Source organism: Terrapene carolina, unplaced genomic scaffold, assembly GCF_002925995.2.
Source record: "Terrapene carolina triunguis isolate 2854851 unplaced genomic scaffold, T_m_triunguis-2.0 Scaffold68, whole genome shotgun sequence".
Classification (NCBI taxonomy): domain Eukaryota; kingdom Metazoa; phylum Chordata; order Testudines; family Emydidae; genus Terrapene; species Terrapene triunguis.
In genome coordinates this window covers 74,084,440-74,103,937 of record NW_020664419.1, presented here as the reverse complement: position 1 = coordinate 74,103,937, position 19,498 = coordinate 74,084,440, and the positions used below count along the sequence as shown (strand labels likewise).

Genomic DNA, 19,498 nt, shown 5'->3' with positions numbered 1-19,498 from the left:
TTACAGCAAGGGAAAATATGCATTCTCAATTTAATGGGACTCATAGTGTTTGCTTGCAGAAGCCTGGCTATGTGTTACTTTTTGAATGTTTTAAATGGCTTAGCCAAAACATGTTTTCCACTTGGTAATAAGGGGCCATATTCAACTCTCAGTTAAATCATTGTAAATCCAGAATAACTCAACTGAATCTGGAATAATTCTATTGAAGTCACTCAGGTGTAATTTAAATCAGGATTTGGCCCAAAGTTAAAATCAATACAAATACTTTTTAAAAGTATGTAGATATTATCCTGGATTTTGTTACATCTAAATTACATTTTCTTTTACCATCATGGATATCCTGTAATTAGGTATATTCTTTACTTAATATCTGAATATTAAATAGCAATAAAGACAAACCCTTCTAAATGTAAAAAACCTTGTTGTTCTAAGTCTTTGATTCCATTTGTTTCATTGCATTAAAGCATCAGGTACATCCTTGCACAGATGTAATACATAGAATGCAAGTATTTTGCTTTTTCCTTTATTGCAGAACTTATAATGAATGGACTCTAAAATTAAAAGTCTCTCTCTCTCTTTCTGCTCCTGAGATTTGAGGCACATTGATGGATTTATTTATTTATTTATTTATTTTGGGTAACATGCTCTGTAACTTCTGAAGTAAACTGTACTTGCTTACAATACTAGCTTTGTTTGACTTCACTTCAATTTGATTCAGCAACATTAATATCAAGACCAAAAACCTTCTCAGAATGAGGTCTCTACTTGAGGGTAAAAATTGTACCACCCTCCCACAGGTCCAAAATCCCACTGCCATTGGTCAGGGTCAAATACCACTGGCTCTGCTTTCTGAGTAACTCTCTGCCATTTGAGAAAGTAGAAGCCAAAGGTAAGTTTTACTACTTCTTTTCTTGATTGGTAAATTGGATTCTTAAAGATGGAAATAGTTTTTTTGATATTTGTTTTATTCTATCATGGAAAATACTAATTCAAATACTGATGCTATTTACTTTATTTTTTTTTCTTTAAACATTTCTTAGTTCTTTCCTGTGAAAGGTGTACATGAGCTTCAACAAAATATTTGAACTGACAGCTACAGTAGATGCCAATATAATTACAGTGTGTTCCAATATCTGATGCATAAAAAAAGTAGAGAGACACACAAACTTTGCAAGCAAGTCCAGGTACTACAGTAACAGTTATAGAGATACAGATTAATGGAGGTCAGAAGATAACTGATTACTTATTTTGTTGCTGATATTCTTGTTACATGAGATAAAGTCTTTAAAAACTCATACATTTAAACATTTATATCTAGGAAATGTAAAAATGGTTTTAAAATTATTGAACATAAAGAAAATAGACAATTCTTAAATGATTAATTACATGTAATATTGATATACAGGAACTGCTCAGAAAAGTTTACCCAAGGCAAAAGAAACCTATGCCTGATACGTTAGTGATAATACACAGCACACTTTATTGTTGGACCTTGGGGATGAATGCCAGAATCAAGCCAACTATAAAATGAGGCCAGTGACAATCCTGACAAAAATAGGGAACAGAAAATAAAGACAAGGAAAAACAAATTATTTCATGTTTTCTTTGGCTATTAAACCAGCAGCAACAATTTAAAAACTGGGACTACAGAACTGAGTGAGGGCCATAACGAATGTATTCTTCTTATATTTGAAGGCTCTGTAATAGAATTATTTGTAAAAAAAAAAAAAAACTTTAATAATCTTGTAAGACACCATTGAAAAGCTGCCATTCAATTAAGACTTGCTCAAAGACTAGCTAAGCTGTCTCTGGATTTTCCCAGAAGCAGATAAAAAAATTGTTTGAAAAAGCACTGGAAGGAAAAATGAGTGCCTTGTGCAGTTCATCATCCCCACTGGAATTTCATATCCTCGTGCCTAAACCTGCTTCATAAAGACCTTCTTTCAAGTAGCTGAAGTTCAGTCTGTTGCTCAAACTATGCAACCTCAAAAGGAAAGGTTCTCATGAATTTCTTATCTCTCATACACTGGGTAGTTTTTTAAGCCACTAGAATTTATAAGTGAAATAATAAAATACCATAATACAACTGAGGATTGTACCTAGTATCACAGGGAGTACGGTTTATTAGTCCTTATTGGACCTATTCAGCAATTATTACTGTCAATACTCCTGTTGAAATCAATCGTAGCTATAGGTAAGTAAAGGATCTGCAGAACGGATATTTTTAAAATATATCATGCCTTCCAACCAATTGAAATGCCATATTTCAACATATTGGTAAACAGAGTAAAAGTACTTGAAATAAGATACTACCGGAATGGTGGAAAAAAGATTCTACTCTTTTTGGGTTTGTAGAGGAAATATAGAATTCTGTTGCTGGACATTTTGAAAGGTGAATCATTATTACTGTGATGTATAAAAAGTCTACTAATTTGGCCCTGGATTAGCTTCTCAAACGTCATTTTATGCTGGAATTGAAAGGGCCAACATTATGAGAGTCAAAATGTATTCCTCTTTCAGCTTTTCAGCGCTATTCTCAGAGAGGCAAGTTTTGTCAAGAAATCCTCTGTTCATGTTCTCTTGAAACACGTGAAAATCAGTGGGCCAGATACTAAGCTGTTGTAAATCAGCACATGCCCAAAGAAGTCTGCAGAGCTATGCTGATATATACCAGCAGTGGATCTGACTGAATGATCCTGATTCAAATGAAATTGTAAGGTATATTCACATTAACATACTCATCAATTAATAAATACCTTCAATCAATGATCCTGGAATTTTTACAAAAGCTCCTCAGCCTTCAGAATTCTTGCTAACATTGCATATCCTGCTTGTATAAGATTGAAATTTTGCAGGTTATTTGCAATTGTGTATTTATGCATATTATGTTTCCATTTAGAAAGAATTGAACAATGAAGACATTTGCAAATATTTTTCTGGGACTTTTTATCTTTGAGACCATTGTGGCTGCTCCTACAATAGATACCTTAACTTATGACTCTGAAACCTATGATGTAGCATTGGAAGACTTGGATAATCTTTATGACTACAATGAAAACCTCCCCGTGGACCAGGCAGAGGTAATCTGAACTTCACTTATTTTGCTTTTCCAAAAAGTACACTGCATAAATGCAGTGGTTATTTAGGATATTTTTAACTATTCATCATTGAGTCAGGTCTATTTGTGTGGTGGCTATTGCATACAGTTGACTCAACAGTTTTCTGTGTAATTTAATATACCATATTTAACACATGATTTCTCCCCATCTTCACATGTGGTCCAAGATGTGCCCCTGAATTTTTTAGAGCTAATCCTTGAGATTATAGCCAATAGCCTCTGTTTCTCTTAGCTTTCCTCACTTGGCTCTGATACAGGTTGGAGGCTCTCATGGTGGTGCCACTATGTTAGTGGGACAAAACCGAGAAATGGAGAAAGTTGGGATGGAAGAAACATCCACAGCGCCCCATAAAGTGGGATAGAGCAAGTCTGTTTCCTGAGGTTGCATTATAGAACAATGGATACATGGGATACAGGTATTTCAGACCAAAAGCTCTTTCTATAACTCTTGGAACAGAGATGAAGGAAAGGAGGAGGGAAGGAAAGAGGAATAAGAGAAAAGAGAGAATGGAAGAAAGATCATTAAGGAGAAAAGACTAAAAGAGAAAATGATTAAACTGATTATAGTCCACTCCTGCTGTAAGGACTTAGGCAAACTCCCAAAGAGGCAATGGGGGTTTGCCTGAGTCAGCATTGAGTGCTAAGAAAATATGAAGAATAAAAGAATGTTAACTAATGTTAGATTTAGATAATAAAAACAAGACTTGTATTAAATATTATATGTTGGGGGTTCTGAATCTGAATCCTTCCTGTGCCCTCAGATGTTGATTAGGGCACAAACAAAGCAATGCCATCCCTGTCTATCATGCTGTTTGCCAGAAGGACTAGCTTGTTGTGTTTTTATAACTTCTTTATGAGGACAGGTTTTTGGCCTCTCATTTGGCCCCTAACCTGGATCACCAGTGAGCTGCTTCTTGTCTGGTCCCTACCCTTTGACATGCTCAGTTTGGACGGTCCTGCCAGGAGTAAAAGTTCCTACCCCCCCAGCTCTCAGGGTCATTGGAATGTGCAAGGTTGCATCAAGTTGCAGTCCCCACTCCACAAAGTTTTGGTGCTCATTACCTAACAGAATTATACAGGTTTACAGGAGTTGTTATTGTTTTAGGGTTTCATGATCGAGGACAGTAACTGTAACTAACATTTGGTAACTATGTAATAAACATTTCCCAACAGCCAAACAGTAGGCCAGAGTCAGATGGTGTAAGTTTGCATAGGTCTATTGAAATAAATGCTGAATACTAGCATAGAATCTGGCCCTAAGGTCATAAACACTCACTGATGTAATGAAGGGGAACTGTACTATTCCTTTTAAAATAGGGAGGAAGATTTCTGCTAAGCCCGGGATCAGCCTTTATGCAAAAATGCTTGAAATGGGTTTAAATGTTCCCAAAATACAAGGTCCACAATGAGCTGGTTGCTCTCGGGGATGTTTGCAAACTGCCTGCTAATGATCATCTTCCTTCCCTGCTCCAGACATGGTGAAAAGGTGGCTGACTCTCCCCTACAGAGATGACTCCCCTTAGTCTATCTCCCCTATGCACGGCCCCCATTTGCAGACACCCAGCTCTTCCCACACTCATGTTTCCTGTGTGTCTTCCCTGAGAAATTTACCTCCACTCACTGAAAGCCCCAGCTGCATGTCAGCTGAGTATATTTGATGTTGATTAATATGTGATACTTATGCCTTGCTTCCATCTGCAAAATAAAGGAACCTACATCACTACTGTAGGGCTTCTCATATTTAAGAGAGACAATTTTGCACCTGCTACCCTTCCTTTGTGATGTCTGAATTAAACCAGTAAATATATTACACCACCGAATGCTAGTGGTGAATATAATGAATCCCATGCACTCTGTTCTCTTTGTGAGTTGCCCAGTAAACTCCCATTTCATCAAGACATGGAGTGGCTCTCTTTACCAAATTCCAACAATTAAGGATCGAAACAGGGCTAGCTTCTTGTGGCTCACTTCCCGCTAAATGGTAGTGCAGGGTTCAGTGCTTAATTTGTGCCGGGGTTTGTCTGGACTGAGTCCCAGCACCTCTAGGCTTGGCCATTCATAGCCCTGGCATCTCTGGGCTCCCAGACAGCAGCCACCACTCTCAAGATGCCAAGCTCTGAAGACAGCACTGCCATCAGCAGCAGTGCAGAAATAAGAGTAGCAGGATATGGTGTATTGCCACCCTTACTTCTGCACTGCTGCTGGCGGCAGCACTGCCTTCAGAGCTGGGTGCCCGGCCAGCAGCCATCACTCTCTGGCTGCCCAATCTGTGCTTAATTTGTGGTCGGGTTTGCCAGGGCTGAGCCCTGGCGCTTCTTTCATTACAATTTAATGAAAGATTGGGCAGGGTTCTCAGCCCAATCTTTGCTCCCACCAACCAAAGAGAAGAAGTCTCTCCATCTCAATTTCCCTCCACTTCCCTATGAAAGTAATAAATGGGAGGGTGAGAGCCCCTCAATAGGAAAGAAATCAGAGCTAGAAAAGCCCTATTAAATTGTTTTATCAATCTCTCTCTCCAAGACAGGATTGTCTCCTATTACTGAGCAGTTCATTCAGTCTTATTTTAAATTCCTTTAGTGATGCATCATCCATCACAGCTCTTGGAAGGTTTTGTAGTTTAAAAGACCTCCCCGTAAGAACATTTTCCAGCTATCTAGCCAAAAATTTCCTTTGCTTAGTTCCATCTCTTTACTTCTTCCATGTCCCATCCTGAACAAGTCAAGGCACTCATAGTTCCCTGAAGTCAATGAGAGTTCTGAGTGCTCAGCACTTTTGAAAATCAAGCCACTATAAAGTAGGTGTTTAAACAGGGATTTAGGTGCCTAGGCACCCAAGTTTAAAAATTGTGGCCATAAATTATATTTTAATTGCTAAAATTAATTTGTAATTTGTTTAATTGCTAAAGTTAATTTGTTTAATTGCAAACAAAATTTATCTCCTCATTCCATCACTCCTATGCCTCCTATCTGACATGGAATCCAATTGTACTTATAGATCTGAGCTACATAAAAGGCTCTGTTTAACAGAAATTATTCATGCAAGGGCACAGATTATAGGTATTGGTGTCAAGTGATGAGTGATAGTGCAAAAACTCAGGCTAGCTGTAGAATCCCAGTCTATCCCATTTATGGATGGCTGCTCTTTAGGGTCCTGACACACTTCCATTCACTTCAGTGGGCTTTAGATCAAGCCTTAGACCCTTAAGGCACTGTAGACAATTACTCTACCTCTTGCATTAAGGACTTTAAAGTCAAGTGACCTGTGATTTTTTCAAAGTGCCTGATTTACACCAACATCCCATTAAATGTCAATGGGACCTAGACACCAAAGTCAGTTAAGTGCTCTTCAAAATTTTACCCAACAGGTATTATACCTGAGTATTCAAATATGCAAGCACCAAATTCAGTTAGATCTCTGCAGACTGGGAAAAGAAATAAGGATATTGAAAGTCTGAGTTCATTCACTATCTAGGTCCGTGGTAAACAGTGGGTGAGAGAAGAATCAGTTCCATTTTGTTTATTTAAAAAGAAAGAGTGTGTACTTGATATTCTTTTATGGAAGTCCATCTCTTCAGGCTGGAGATCATGTTGTCTGTGAAGTGAGTACCATCTCAACACTGAATTAATAGACCTGGAAAATGACAACCCTTAGACATTTATCTTGAACATGAGCACAAACAAAGAGCTGGTCGCTTTTTCTAGACTTGCAGGGCTCCACTGATGTGAAGCTGCTGGAAGGAGCACAGGCAGATGATCTTCCAGTAATGTGAAGTCATATGAGTGTGGTCTCAGAACTGAATGTTTGAGAAACTTAGTCACTAACACTTTCCCTCTGCCCTTTGGGGTTTGTTGGTAGGATGTATCGGGATGAGTGAGCCTGAAGAGAGGTATCTGTAGGAATGTTTGTGAGAAAGAAACCATTTGGAAGGTAGGTGAGGAAAACGGCAGCTGTAATTAGTGGAAGAGATCATGGGGGGAGTTGTGGGCACTTTTAAAAAATTGCCTTGTTGGCCAGATTTATTTATTTTTAAGTAAGGGAGCTCAGAGAAGAGGTCTGGTTGGGTAACTTAAGCAGCCTGCTAGAGGCAAACAGGGCCTTAAATATCCTATCAATTTACTTCCTCTGATTCCGAGGAGAGTCTATTTCCTTTAAATTTTGTGCTTGGGATCCAGGTCCAGGGGTTCATTTCTGTGTCTTCTGTTTTAGAGATTTTCTTTGGGGAATCTTTGTATTCCAGTGAAAATAAATGTATACTGGTATTTTTATAGACTCCATGGATTTTGTGGACTATTTTCTGTGAATTATGTCACCTAGCTGGTGGTTGTTGAAGTTATCTCCGGTGAAGCCTCTAATTTGTTAGTACAACGTTCAGGTTTGTAGAGTTAACAGGCTACAAGGATGCTGTCAGTGAGCCCCTGAGGTCCCTTCCCACTGTACGTGGATAATAGACCTAACTTTATCTCCTTCAATGTGTTCGTCTGGTATAATCAGTGTGTGTGGGAAACATGGTATATGGATGTTAGAAGGGTAAGATAGCTGAGGTTTTGTATTACTTAGGAGAAATGTATTCAATCCTTCACCAGAACTGGGGGGGCAGTATAATAGGTAAGGTTAAATTTTGGCTATGAAACCCAAAGTTGCTTCTAGCACCATTGCCCTGAGACCTTCAAGTTCTACTATGGCTTTGTAGTGGAAGGAAATTTATTGTTGGAGAGCCTTAAGTAAAGAAAAGAAGTAACTCAACTAGAAATTTTTGTGGTGTTTGTAAACAGACTAGTGCCAACCACAGACAACAGGAAAAAGAAAATAAACTTAAGAACCAGGAAGAAATGCTGAGGTCCTTACAGAATGAGACTAGGAAGGAGAGATTTAAAAGGCAGCCTTCAAACTTTTTAAATAGGGTTTATCTTCTGAAACTGACAGACAATCATAGTTTAAATATAAGTTGAAATACCACATCTTTTCCTCATAATATTTTTATTAATGATTATTTATATTATAGTAGCAACCAGAGGGTCGCAATCAATATTAGGGCGTCCTTGTACTAGGTTCTATAAAAACCATATACAAAGTCATATTTTCTTCCCCAATATTGGTGTAATCAAAAGACCAGACTGTCAAAGGCACTACTCATGTGAGTAAACTAATCATTGATTCCGGGATTCAGAGACTTTCATTCAAAGAGGGCTTACACTGAATCTGTTAAATGAAAACTTGATTTGAACAGCATGCAAGACAATACTGAGAACTGGAGACTGATTTATGCGTATTTCAGCTAGTAAACTCAAAGAAAATCCTAGCACAGTCTGATTACAGAGTATATTTACACATGTCTAATCTATTTTCCTTACAGCAGACAAAGCTGCTTTACAGCAGAAGGAAGGACAAATTAAGACAACATCTACACTATGAACTAGGAGTGTGATCCCCCGCTCTTGTAGACTTACTTGCAGGAGCTTGAGAGGTAGCACAAACATAAATAGTAGTGTAGCTGTGGTAGCATGGGCCATGACAAGTACATGGGGTTCAGGTGAGTATGTACTCGGCCCCACTAAGCCATATCACCACTGCTGCTGCCCATGCTACCAGGGCTATTTATACTTGTGCTAGCTCGAAAGGAACCAGCCAGAGTATGCCTACATGAGCTAGGAATCACACCCCTAGCTTGTAGTGTAGATGTAGCCTAAGAGGTATTGAGATGGAAGTAAAATGTTTTCAACTGAGATCTGCAATGTGATGGGGAAAATCAGTGAGCCTGAGAGATACAAGACGGCTATGTTAGATGACAGGAGCTAAGGAAACGGTAGCAAGTTTAAGAGAAGGGACAGAGATGAGGCCAGGGCAAGACAAGTGAAGAAATTGGATTGGGGAGTTGATGGCAGGAAAAGGGCTAAAACAAAACAATATCCTGTGACTGGTGTTGGGAGTGCAAGGTGGGAAACTGAGTCACAAATCCATCCAATTTAGGCTTAATTAATTTTGACCTTAATTTATACAATTTCAGACAGATTTGTTGTTATAATGTCTGCCCATATGTTTATGCCAGACAAATGGATAAGATGGACTTGGTAGAGGGCCCAAGTTACCACATTCCTGGGCACCGGGAAGGTCTCCTGTACTTCATGATGGTAGTCACTGCCTCAGATCTGGTCCTTCAGTCCTGTTCCTTCAGTTTCTGGCCTGCTGTTTGCCCAAGTTGGACCTTTATCACTTGGGTCTTTTTATACATTTTCTCATCATGCATTACTTAGCCTTTCTCCAATCAACATTAAGCACGTTAATCATTTGTTTTAGGTAATATGCATGTGCAAGTTTCAATGTACACAACTTTTGCTACTTATACAATTTTCATACCATTCTACATCTGTGTCACCCTGCTCTTGGGATTTCCCAGTAAAGCGGGCTTCTTGTCATTATGGGTTTATATATTTTACCTAAAATCTTCCAGCACATGTTGTCTTTGTCCTGTCATCAATTACATCTGCAATTCCATGTAAAAGGAGAATTGGAAGAACAGCACTCATGTCAGGCAAAGCTTTGGCCTAAATGTAACCTTATCTAAACTCATTCACTATCCATAATTGTAAATTACTAAAGTGTAACTAACAAAACTCTTAATCTGAACATTCTGCAATTCTTTATATTTCAATATCATTATTTAGAATGTGTGTATTATCATACACACATAGGCGATAAAAAATGCCACAGCCTCAAAATGTCAGCATTTTCTTTATCTTCCTTAAACATAGGTTTTGAGAGACTTTTTCACTCAGAGTCCAACCCTAGGTTTGCAAATCATTACAAAAAAGCTTTGTTAGTAATTTTCCTGTATTGCATTTGTCATAATTATAAAGGAAAGGGTAACAGCCCTCCTGTGTACAGTACTATAAAATCCTTTTACCTGTAAAGCGTTAAGAAGCTCAGGTAACCTGGCTGACACCTGACCCAAAGGACCAATAAGGGGACAAGATACTTTCAAATCTTGGTAGGGGGAAGGCTTTTATTTGTGCTTTTTGTTTTGGGGGTTGTTCGCTCTTGGGACTAAGAGGGACCAGACATCAATCCAGGCTCTCCAAATCTTTCTGAACAAGTCTCTCATATTTCAAACTTGTAAGTAAACAGCCAGGCAAGGCGTGTTAGTTTTTCTCTTTGTTTTCTCAACTTGTAAATGTACCTGTTTGCTGTAACTTTGAACCTAAGGCTAGAGGGGATTCCTCTGGGCTCTTTAAGTTTGATTACCCTGTAAAGTTATTTTCCATCCTGATTTTACAGAGATGATTTTTACCTTTTTCTTTAATTAAAAGCCTTCTTTTTAAGAATCTGATTGATTTTTCCTTGTTTTTAGATCCAAGGGGTTGGATTTTGATCCACCAGGAGTTGGTGGGAGAAAGGAGGGGGATGGTTAATTTCTCCTTGTTTTAAGATCCAAGGGGTTTGGATCTGTATTCACCAGGGAATTGGTGAAGAGTCTCTCAAGGCTACCCAGGGAAGGGAATTAGCACTTTGGGAGTGGTGGCAGCGGACCAGATCTAAGCTGGTAATTAAGCTTAGAAGTTTTCATGCAGGCCCCCACATTTGTACCCTAAAGTTCAGAGTGGGGAAGCAGCCTTGACAGCATTTTAAGGGGTGTCTTAATTTTAGGGCCTTAATAATCAAAACTGGGGAATAAGAGCCTACACAGAGGATGGCTCAGAAGACTGGTAATTGTCTGCACACTATTTTATCACATACTCATTGGCTTAAACTTTTATTAAGTAAGTTATTATTGCTCAGCTGCCCACACAAAACAAATTTGTGGTGGTAGTTTAATTCATAGTGTACAGGCACATATGACTACAAAAATTCCACCTGCAATTGGCACACTTGTTGGCAATCTCATTTGAGAAGATGAGGACTGAATAGGAGCAAAGATGAAGCTATTAACTCACTCCTACAAGTGAAGGCTCAGGTACATTGTCAAGGTAGTGTGAGGAAGCTTGTACTGCTTCTACTACCTACGCTATACTTTCTTGAGCTAGATAGAAGACTTCAGGGCATGTCTATATAACGCCGACAGACCCCGGTCGTCAGCGGGTGGGATCGAACCTGGGACCTCTGGAGCTAAATATATGAGCCTCTCCTGCATGAGCTAAAAGACATATGGCTGTTAGCTAAGGCTGTAGAGCAGACTCATTAATCTCTCTCTAAGTAGTCTCGGTACCACTAAATAGGACAGAACACCAGACCCAGGAGGTGTAGGTTATATTTACACTTACCGGGGAATCAACGCTGTGGTGATTGATTTACTGGGGGTCGATTTAGCGGGTCTAGTGAAGAACTGCTAAATCGACTGCAGATTGCTCTCCTGTCAACTCCAGTACTCCACAGGAATGAGAAGTGTACGGTAAGTCGACGGGAGAGTGTCTCCCGTCGACCCAGTGTGGTGTAGACATCGCAGTAAGTCGACCTAAGCTGCATCAACTCAAGCTATGTTAGTCACATAGCTGGAGTTGCGTAACTTAAGTCGACTTACCTCCGTTCTGCAGACAAGGCCTCAGGCTGACAATCCAACACCTTTCATGAGTATGACATGCCTTTTTAAGACTTTTCATTTGATGAAGCTAACATGGAGCTGGGAAATCCTCAATCAACAGGGGAATTAAAGCTTTCACAAGACACCATTTGTCTTTTATCTTAACACTGAAAATCTCCTGCTTTCTATTAGCTTCTTATGTAGCTCAACTGTGATGGAGGTAACAAACCCCACACTGGAGGAGGGGTTAAGGAGCTGCTCTGGGCCTTTGTGACTCAGACCTACCCCAGCTACAAAGCCTTCATAGGCTGGAGGAAGAGCTTAAAAAGGGAAGCAAATTAGCTCAGTGGCAGACAGGCAGGTGACCTGAACTCCTCTCCCGGGAAGGAACACCACAGGTACTCTTGCTGCCTCAGGCCTGCTGATACTGATCTGACCAACTTGCAAAGGAGGGACTGGTGACTTTTGAAGGTCAGAAACTTTATCTCTGTGTTCTGTTATTTACTTTACCCTGTGGGAAGAACAGGCAGTGGTAGGAAGTGATCTAGGGAGGCAGCTATAAAGCACCCCATACTGTAGGGTTTAGCTGCGATTGGAGCTTGGTGGAGAGGGTGGGCCCAGGCTCCCCTACCAAGATTTAAAGAGTGGACTATAGCAGATGTCTATCCCTCAGTGAAGAACCTAGCTGGGGAAGACACTGACCCAAGGGGAGCAACAAAGAGTCCTGTGGCACCGTATAGACTAACAGATACTTGACTCAAGGGGGAATTTCCAAAGCCCTTGCTGACTTCAGAAGTCACATTGTTGGACTTTGTATACCCCAAAAACGGTGGTCACCTTTGAGTGACCTGGCCAGAGGGCTGAGCCTCTGAAAGAACAGAGCTCCACCACCAGGTGGAGCTATAGTGAGAAAGGGGAACACCTGGAAAGAAGACATCTCCCAAACCCTGGCCTGAGCACTAGGCAGCACTAGTGGTAAGTGTTCGCACCAAGGTTTAATTGCAGCTCTTAAATTTGTTCAGTTATTCATGATTGCCTTCACCCACTTGCACTCTTCAAAAAAATATCAAAGCTCATGGATATTAAAGGATAGTCATAAAGTCACATGGCTGCAAATCTGTAACTGTAAGTAATTGATAAAAGTCCTGGAAAAACTGCCCTAGAACATATGGGTAGCAGATCAGCATGTCTATTCCCTGCCCCCAATATGACCCCTACATATGTGGAAAGTGGCATGCACAGGACCTTGAGCTGTCACAAAATGATCATAATGGTCCCTTTTGACCTTAAAATCTATGACTATGACTTGCATGAGTAGGGAGTTCCACTCTGACTACGAATTATCTGCCATCCACTCCTTTGCACTTCCTGAGCTGCAAAGAGACCAGATCTAAGTATCAAAACTGGCCCAGTACAGCTTTATACAGTACTATTGCTACCACTGGGTTTTTAGCACTGGTCCAACCAAAAGAGCTGCTGAAGGCTGACTTATTTCACACACCTAATACATTTCTAAACAAAACATCAGGACCAGAAACTAGGGCACCTGAAACTGCAAATGAAATTGGTAATCAGGCTGGATGGAGTCAAAGTCAGAATTTGATTTCATTGGTATTAGTGTAAACCCAGCGTCTCTCCATTTAAATCTGGTACAAGTACAACAGAAGTGGGAAGTAAAGCCTCAGTCATACCAGTAGAATTAGTGGTTACTCAGGATTTACACCAGCATGACTGAGATCAGCATGCAACCCACAAACTCTTGCCCTTGGAAAGAGGAGCCTCAGGATACCTATTTGCGATTCTGTGGCCAAAGATGAATGGATGGAACATTCCTACTTCCCATAAGAGATTCAGTGGAAGAACCCAGGAACCTTCCTGTTTCCATGGACAGCTGCCACAGACGTTAGCTCCTGAAGAATCACCATACAATAATTTTGTTTGCACAGAGCTATACATATAACAGTGTACCTGCACTGAAGAATTTGCCATCTAAATAAATGTTACTTTAACATGCAACTTGCTGCTGTCTCACTGGGTTATAGATTTTAAGATAAAGAGGAACAAAGAAAGAAACTAGGCTGAGGCAACTTCTGTAATAAACATCTTAAATTGCTAGGCATTTTCTTGTATAGTAGCTGCCATCTTCTGTACCATGCAATCTCCCTCTCTTCCTTCAAATGCCTCCCCAAAACTCATTTGCTTTCAATTAGTGTTTCATCACTCATTTCTGTTCAGGGGTATTTGCTCTCTTTTGTGCCTCACCATAAAAGTTCATAAACATCACAAAAATAATGTAAAGTAAAACAGCAAAAAGCTAATACATTAATTTGAGTTATGAATAATACTCTCCCACAATTTTACTCTCTGCCTACGATATACTGTGTATATGGACATATGAAAACTGGTTTGGAGTGCCTCATTCCATGAATAGCATCTAAAGAAAGCTGGAATGCTGGTGGAAGAGAAAGTCTATAGAACATTGGTACTGACTTTGGGGCTTATCCAAAGCCAGCTGATTTCAATGGAAAGAATCCCATTGATTTTAATGGGCTTTCGATCAGGCGCAACATTAGTAAATTTCATACCTGAGATGAAGAGTTATACAAAAAGTCTAACTAGAGAGTAATTTTTGCTTACCTTTGAGGGTATAAGTGTGCAACCTTAATGTTTTCTCTGTGTGTGCATAAAGGGATATATTTATACACAATTTGCTTATGTTTGGTATATTATGCAAGGCAAGGGAGATTTGTAACGATTTAAAGAATCACAATATTTAACAAAGAAAAACAAATTCCTATAGAAAAACAAAACAAAAACCAAACACATACGTTGGCCCTCTGCAATTTCTTTGTAAAATTCTTCACTTTCTTAAAATAAGAAAGGAATTGCAGAGAACTACAGAGAAAAAACCTACTAAATCATCTAGAAATGTTTTTGCCCGAAATATCTAATAAGGGAAATCCTGCCAAAAATAAACAAACATCTGAAAGACAAAGGGCCATTTTTGACAGTCTAGGAAACATCTTTCTCTTATTAAAATTTTGCGTGATCTATCACATATGTAAAAGATGGAGGCCTGCAGGACTCAGAAGCTTGATAATAAGAAACAGACTTTTACCTCTAGGTCACTGGTTCAAATCCAACCCCTGTGTAGTGGCCAAGAAGCCTTCATAGTTTGTGACTTGTTTGTAATACATATCAGTGGTTTCTGTCCATTTTCTAGTGGAGAAGTGTCGACATAAAAAATCACCATTTAAACTGGCATTTTCCTTGACAACTTCAGCAGAGGTACTAAGACTTAAATGGACTTTAAGAATGTCTCAGTAACTCTCTGTTTGCAATAGCCTCTCCAGATCAGTGTTTAAACTCATTGGCAGGACAAATATAGGGAAGCTCTCACTGCTGTGTTTGAAAGAAATGCAGTTTCAGTCATGTATCTTTCATAAGCACTAAATTTAAAATAAAATACCTGTTATATTACACAGGAACGCAATAGGAGAAATGATGATCTTATGCTTAGGGTATAGGAGTGGAGGCTGGAATAGCAGGATTTACTTCCTCACTCTGCTAAAGATTGTCTGTGACCTTGGACAAGTCACCTAGCGTGAAATCCTGGCCCCACTGAAGTCAGTTGGAATTTTGTCACTGCCCTCTATGAGGGCAGGATTTCACTTTTAATCAATTTTCTTCAGTTTCCCAACTGGAAAACCAGGGATAATACTTATTTCAGAGGGGTTCTGTGGGACTTAATTCATATCAATAAGTGCTTTGAGATCCTCAGAATATGTAAGTAGAAAGACTACATACTGTAAGCATCAATGTTCCAATGATGTGCCTAAAAATATGGATCATAGGGTATAATAATGGTGTGGTAGACAGGAATGTTGGTAGGAAACCTATCTTTATGACTTGACCCCTGTCATATAACATAGACCACGTTTACAAGAAGTTATTGGACATCTGTCAATAACTACTACCTCTGAACCTCAATGGCTTTCTTCCCCAGAATTTTCTTTGCAGTACAATTTCCATATCTTACTTGAATAAAAATGTGCACAAAGCCATTACTGAGTTTGGAAACACATTTTGGATGGGTTAAAACTTTTCCAAATCTGCACTTACAAAAGTGAAACTTTACAGATGTCCACAAAACAAAGGAAGTTGACTTCTGTAGACAGACATATGCAAACACTTTTGCACAACACCAGCACAGGGTCAATACGTTTGGAATGCATCTCTCTCTCCCTCTAGGCTTTCTCCATTCAGAGAACATCTGCCCCTATTTCCTGTGTTCTCTTGGTCTTCTTTTGATTTGTCCCCCCGTTCATTCCTGTTAAAGCTGTCTCACTCTCAGCCCCACAGATTGGAACAGTATGTGTTTTTGGTAGATACACTGATAAGGTACATCCTTACTTCCTATTACCCCCACATTGGCAAGCACTCATTTGCTGTCTTTTGAAGTTGTTAGTTTTTCCTTACTCCATTTGCCGTTTTCGCTTACACATTTAGAAACATTAGTGCTTCCTAATTCCAGCACCACATGCTTTCCTTTTAATTATTCTGAAGTGATAGTATCTGTGAATTGTTTCAATCAAAACAAATATTGCTGCTTTCCATACACAGTCATTAGGACAAGATAAAAACATAGAGCTTGATTCTGTGTGGTATTAAACAACTTCTATGAGCTTCTAAACTGCCTCACTGTTCACTGTCTTCAATGGAACTCATCATTAGAGCTGGTCAGGCATGTTTTGGCAGTTTTCCTATTGAAAAATGTTAATTCATCAAAACTGAAACTTTGCAGGAAAGAGTCAGTTTTGACAATTTTTTTTACTTAAATTGAAAAAATCAAAACAGATAGTTTCAAAATCATCAAAACAAAATGTTTCAGTTGACTGGAAATAGTTTTATTTTCAGTTTGTTGATTCATGAAAGTTTTCAAGATTGACTTTTGTTTCAGTTTAGGATAGTTTTTTTTTAGAAATTTTGATTTTCCAAGTTTTGGGGTGGGGGGGGGGAACAATATTTCCCCTCTTCAGCTCTACTCAGCACCTCAAAGTACTGGGACCTGTAATCACCCCCGAAGTTTAAATCAAACTATTTCTGTTCAATGAGTATAATGTAAATGGTTGCCAGGATCTCATCCATTCAGCATCATGGTTCTTAACATTACAAGCACCAATACAAAATTACAGCACAATATTTAAAGAGATTATAATAAGTGTGTTTTGTATTCCCGGACAATCCTGGAATATGTCTTTCCAAAACAAACATACTGAAAGTATAATCAGGCTAAGTACTTGTATGGGGGCATATGGACAGTTTTGTTCATGTTTAGGACATAGACCAAGTGCCATGTGTGTTTGTTCTTAAATTATTTGTCCTTCATGAAAGGCCTGATTTAAAAAAAAAATCCTAGCAGTAAAAGTCCTCCTCATTCAAATGCAGGTAGCTAGGATTTATGCACAGTAGTTCAGGCCATCCAGCAACCCACACTCGACTGGAGCCAAGGAGACAAGAATGGATGGGCTTGGCCCAGGAAGGGGCAGTGCCAAATCACCTGGGAGATGTGGGGATTCAGCTCCTCTCCCATGTCACCTGGTGCAACTTGTGTAAAGCCCCAAATAGTTTGTAAATCTGCCATTCCCCCCCAGCCAGTTATTGTGGTATGAATGCCCCTCTCCAGCACTGCTCACATATGGACACAGAGGAGTGAGTGTTAACTGCACCACCCTGCGCTTTCCGGAGAGAAATCTACCTCCACACTTGTAAAGGCAGGTTAAGTATGCAAATCATCTTGACAGCACCCATCCAAATTGCAAAATAAACTATTTACTAGGAGAAGAAAGCTCTAGGACTAGATGCAGGCTGCCAGTAATAATTGTATACAGCACACAGATGCCTGTGGTTTGGTTTCTAATTTTCATAACAATTCAGAATTCTGAATCTGGACTATTCTTCAGTTCAGCTTCTCTAGTTTGAAAATAAATAAATCAAAGTGGTTTAACTAGGGAGTCCATTATGGCCAGCACACCAGCATGTGATGTCTGTTCCGTTGTCTGGGCTGATGCAAGGACAGGCAGCTATATTCCATTCTATAAAGCATTCTTTAAACACAATACTGATTTGGTGTCAGGGGTGTCAGGCCTTGTGAAGAGGACTTTACTCTTTTGAGTGAAAATTCCTCATTGTCCCTCCCTTCTTCTTCCCCCCTAAAAAAGATATTCCTTAAACACCTACACAGTAACGATTTATGGAACCTGGGCAACAAATGAGGCATTTCAATTGGGTCCAAACACTAAGAGGCTTCCCTACACCTTAATATGGAGGAATATATGCCAATGTATTGAACAGTTTACAGGCAGAATTAGTTCTAGCCCAACTCCTTGGGGCTCATTTTCATGGTACAAACATAAGGCCCAAACCAGTAATCCTTTCTAAGGCACTTACTTCAGTGGGAGCTGAGCTTGAATTTTATAAATAATACTTGGCAGTTATCTAGCACCTTAAATGTTCAAAGCACTAGACAGACATTAACTACTTGTTCCTTATCAAATGAAAATATTAATGTTCACCCACCCTCAGAGGGGCATTTCAGATAGATAAGCATTGTTATTTCCATTTTACATATGGGGAAATGGCAGCAGAGAGATGAAGAGACTTGTCAAAGACCACACAGTGAGTCAGTGGTGGCAGAATCCAAAGTAGAATTTGTGACCAATTGATTCCCAATCCTGCATTCACTCCTTCAAACCTAGGGTGACCTGATAGCAAGTGTAAAAAATCGGGACGGGGTGGGGGGTAATAGGTGCCTATATAAGAAAAAGCCCTCAAAATCGGGACTGTCATAATAAATTAGTCTTTCAGTGTTTGTCAACCTTTTTTCACTGTCTGAATGGTTGACAGCACCGTGAAAGACTAATTTATTATGACGAGCACTGACTCCCTTTCCTGTTTTAAGATGAGGGTTCTTTTAAACATATTACAGTTCAAATGTGATATACATGTGCTGGTATGTTTTGTGGATTTATTCTGGCAGATTTTGCCATTCTAAATTCAGATGATTGGCATTTTTCTTAGGAGCTTCTTAGTAACTTTTCATTTGTCAGACAGAACATCACTGGCTGTATCACAAAATTGGTTCGTTAATGCTATCTTTGAATAAGTGTGAGAAAAGAACTTGGTTAATAGAAGTTCTCATTAATGCAGAATGTTTCTAACATTTTCCCTAACAAAGAAAATATCTGAGGTGCAAAGTGAATAAATGTGTTTCAGTTTTATAAGCTCTACAGTTGCAGACCAAGTCAAAGTCATCTGGTAGCTGCAGTATAAAACGCAGATGTACCAGAGCATGTCTGGCCTCTAGTGGTAGAATCTGATCAATGAAGCGTTGTTAGAACACCACCAGCCAGTGAATACAAACATGTAATGTACCTCCTTAATAGAACTGTGTTTCTCCCCAGATAGAGATTGGAACCGTGTTACCTTCTGTAACTAGAGAGATTCATTCACCACCACCACTGCCAGAAGAAGCTGAGGAAGAAGCATCAACACCAAAACTAATTGACGGTTCTTCACCACAGGGATCAGGAGTTCTTGGGCCCCAAACACATGATGGTTAGTGAAAAAAAAAAAAAAAAAAGCCATACCATTGCATTAGGTTGCTTTCCATGATGCACTGAGTCTGGTGGTGAGTTTGCTTTTTATTAAGCATTTATCTAATTTGGGATGAGTTGTCATCTATAAAGCTAGTCAAATTTTTCCCACAAAAAAAAATTCTCATCAGAAGTGGAGTGTTCAAAAACAAAACTTTTCATGAAAAAAAGTCATCAACATTTTCCATTTTTTGTGAAATTGTGACAATTGAA

The 19,498-nt window shown here is 39.3% G+C and overlaps 1 protein-coding gene across 1 annotated transcript in view; it reads left to right on the top strand.

The window, feature by feature from the left end:
• Positions 1-785: 785 nt before the first annotated feature.
• The window catches only part of EPYC (epiphycan), a 29,639-nt gene continuing 10,926 nt past the window's right edge, over positions 786-19,498 (top strand). Inside the window, exons 1-3 of the mRNA XM_024220348.3 lie at positions 786-889; positions 2,900-3,080; positions 19,094-19,247. Coding sequence (XP_024076116.1) covers positions 2,913-3,080; positions 19,094-19,247 — 322 coding nt within the window. The 5' untranslated portion in view covers positions 786-889; positions 2,900-2,912. The remainder of the gene's footprint in view (positions 890-2,899; positions 3,081-19,093; positions 19,248-19,498) is intronic.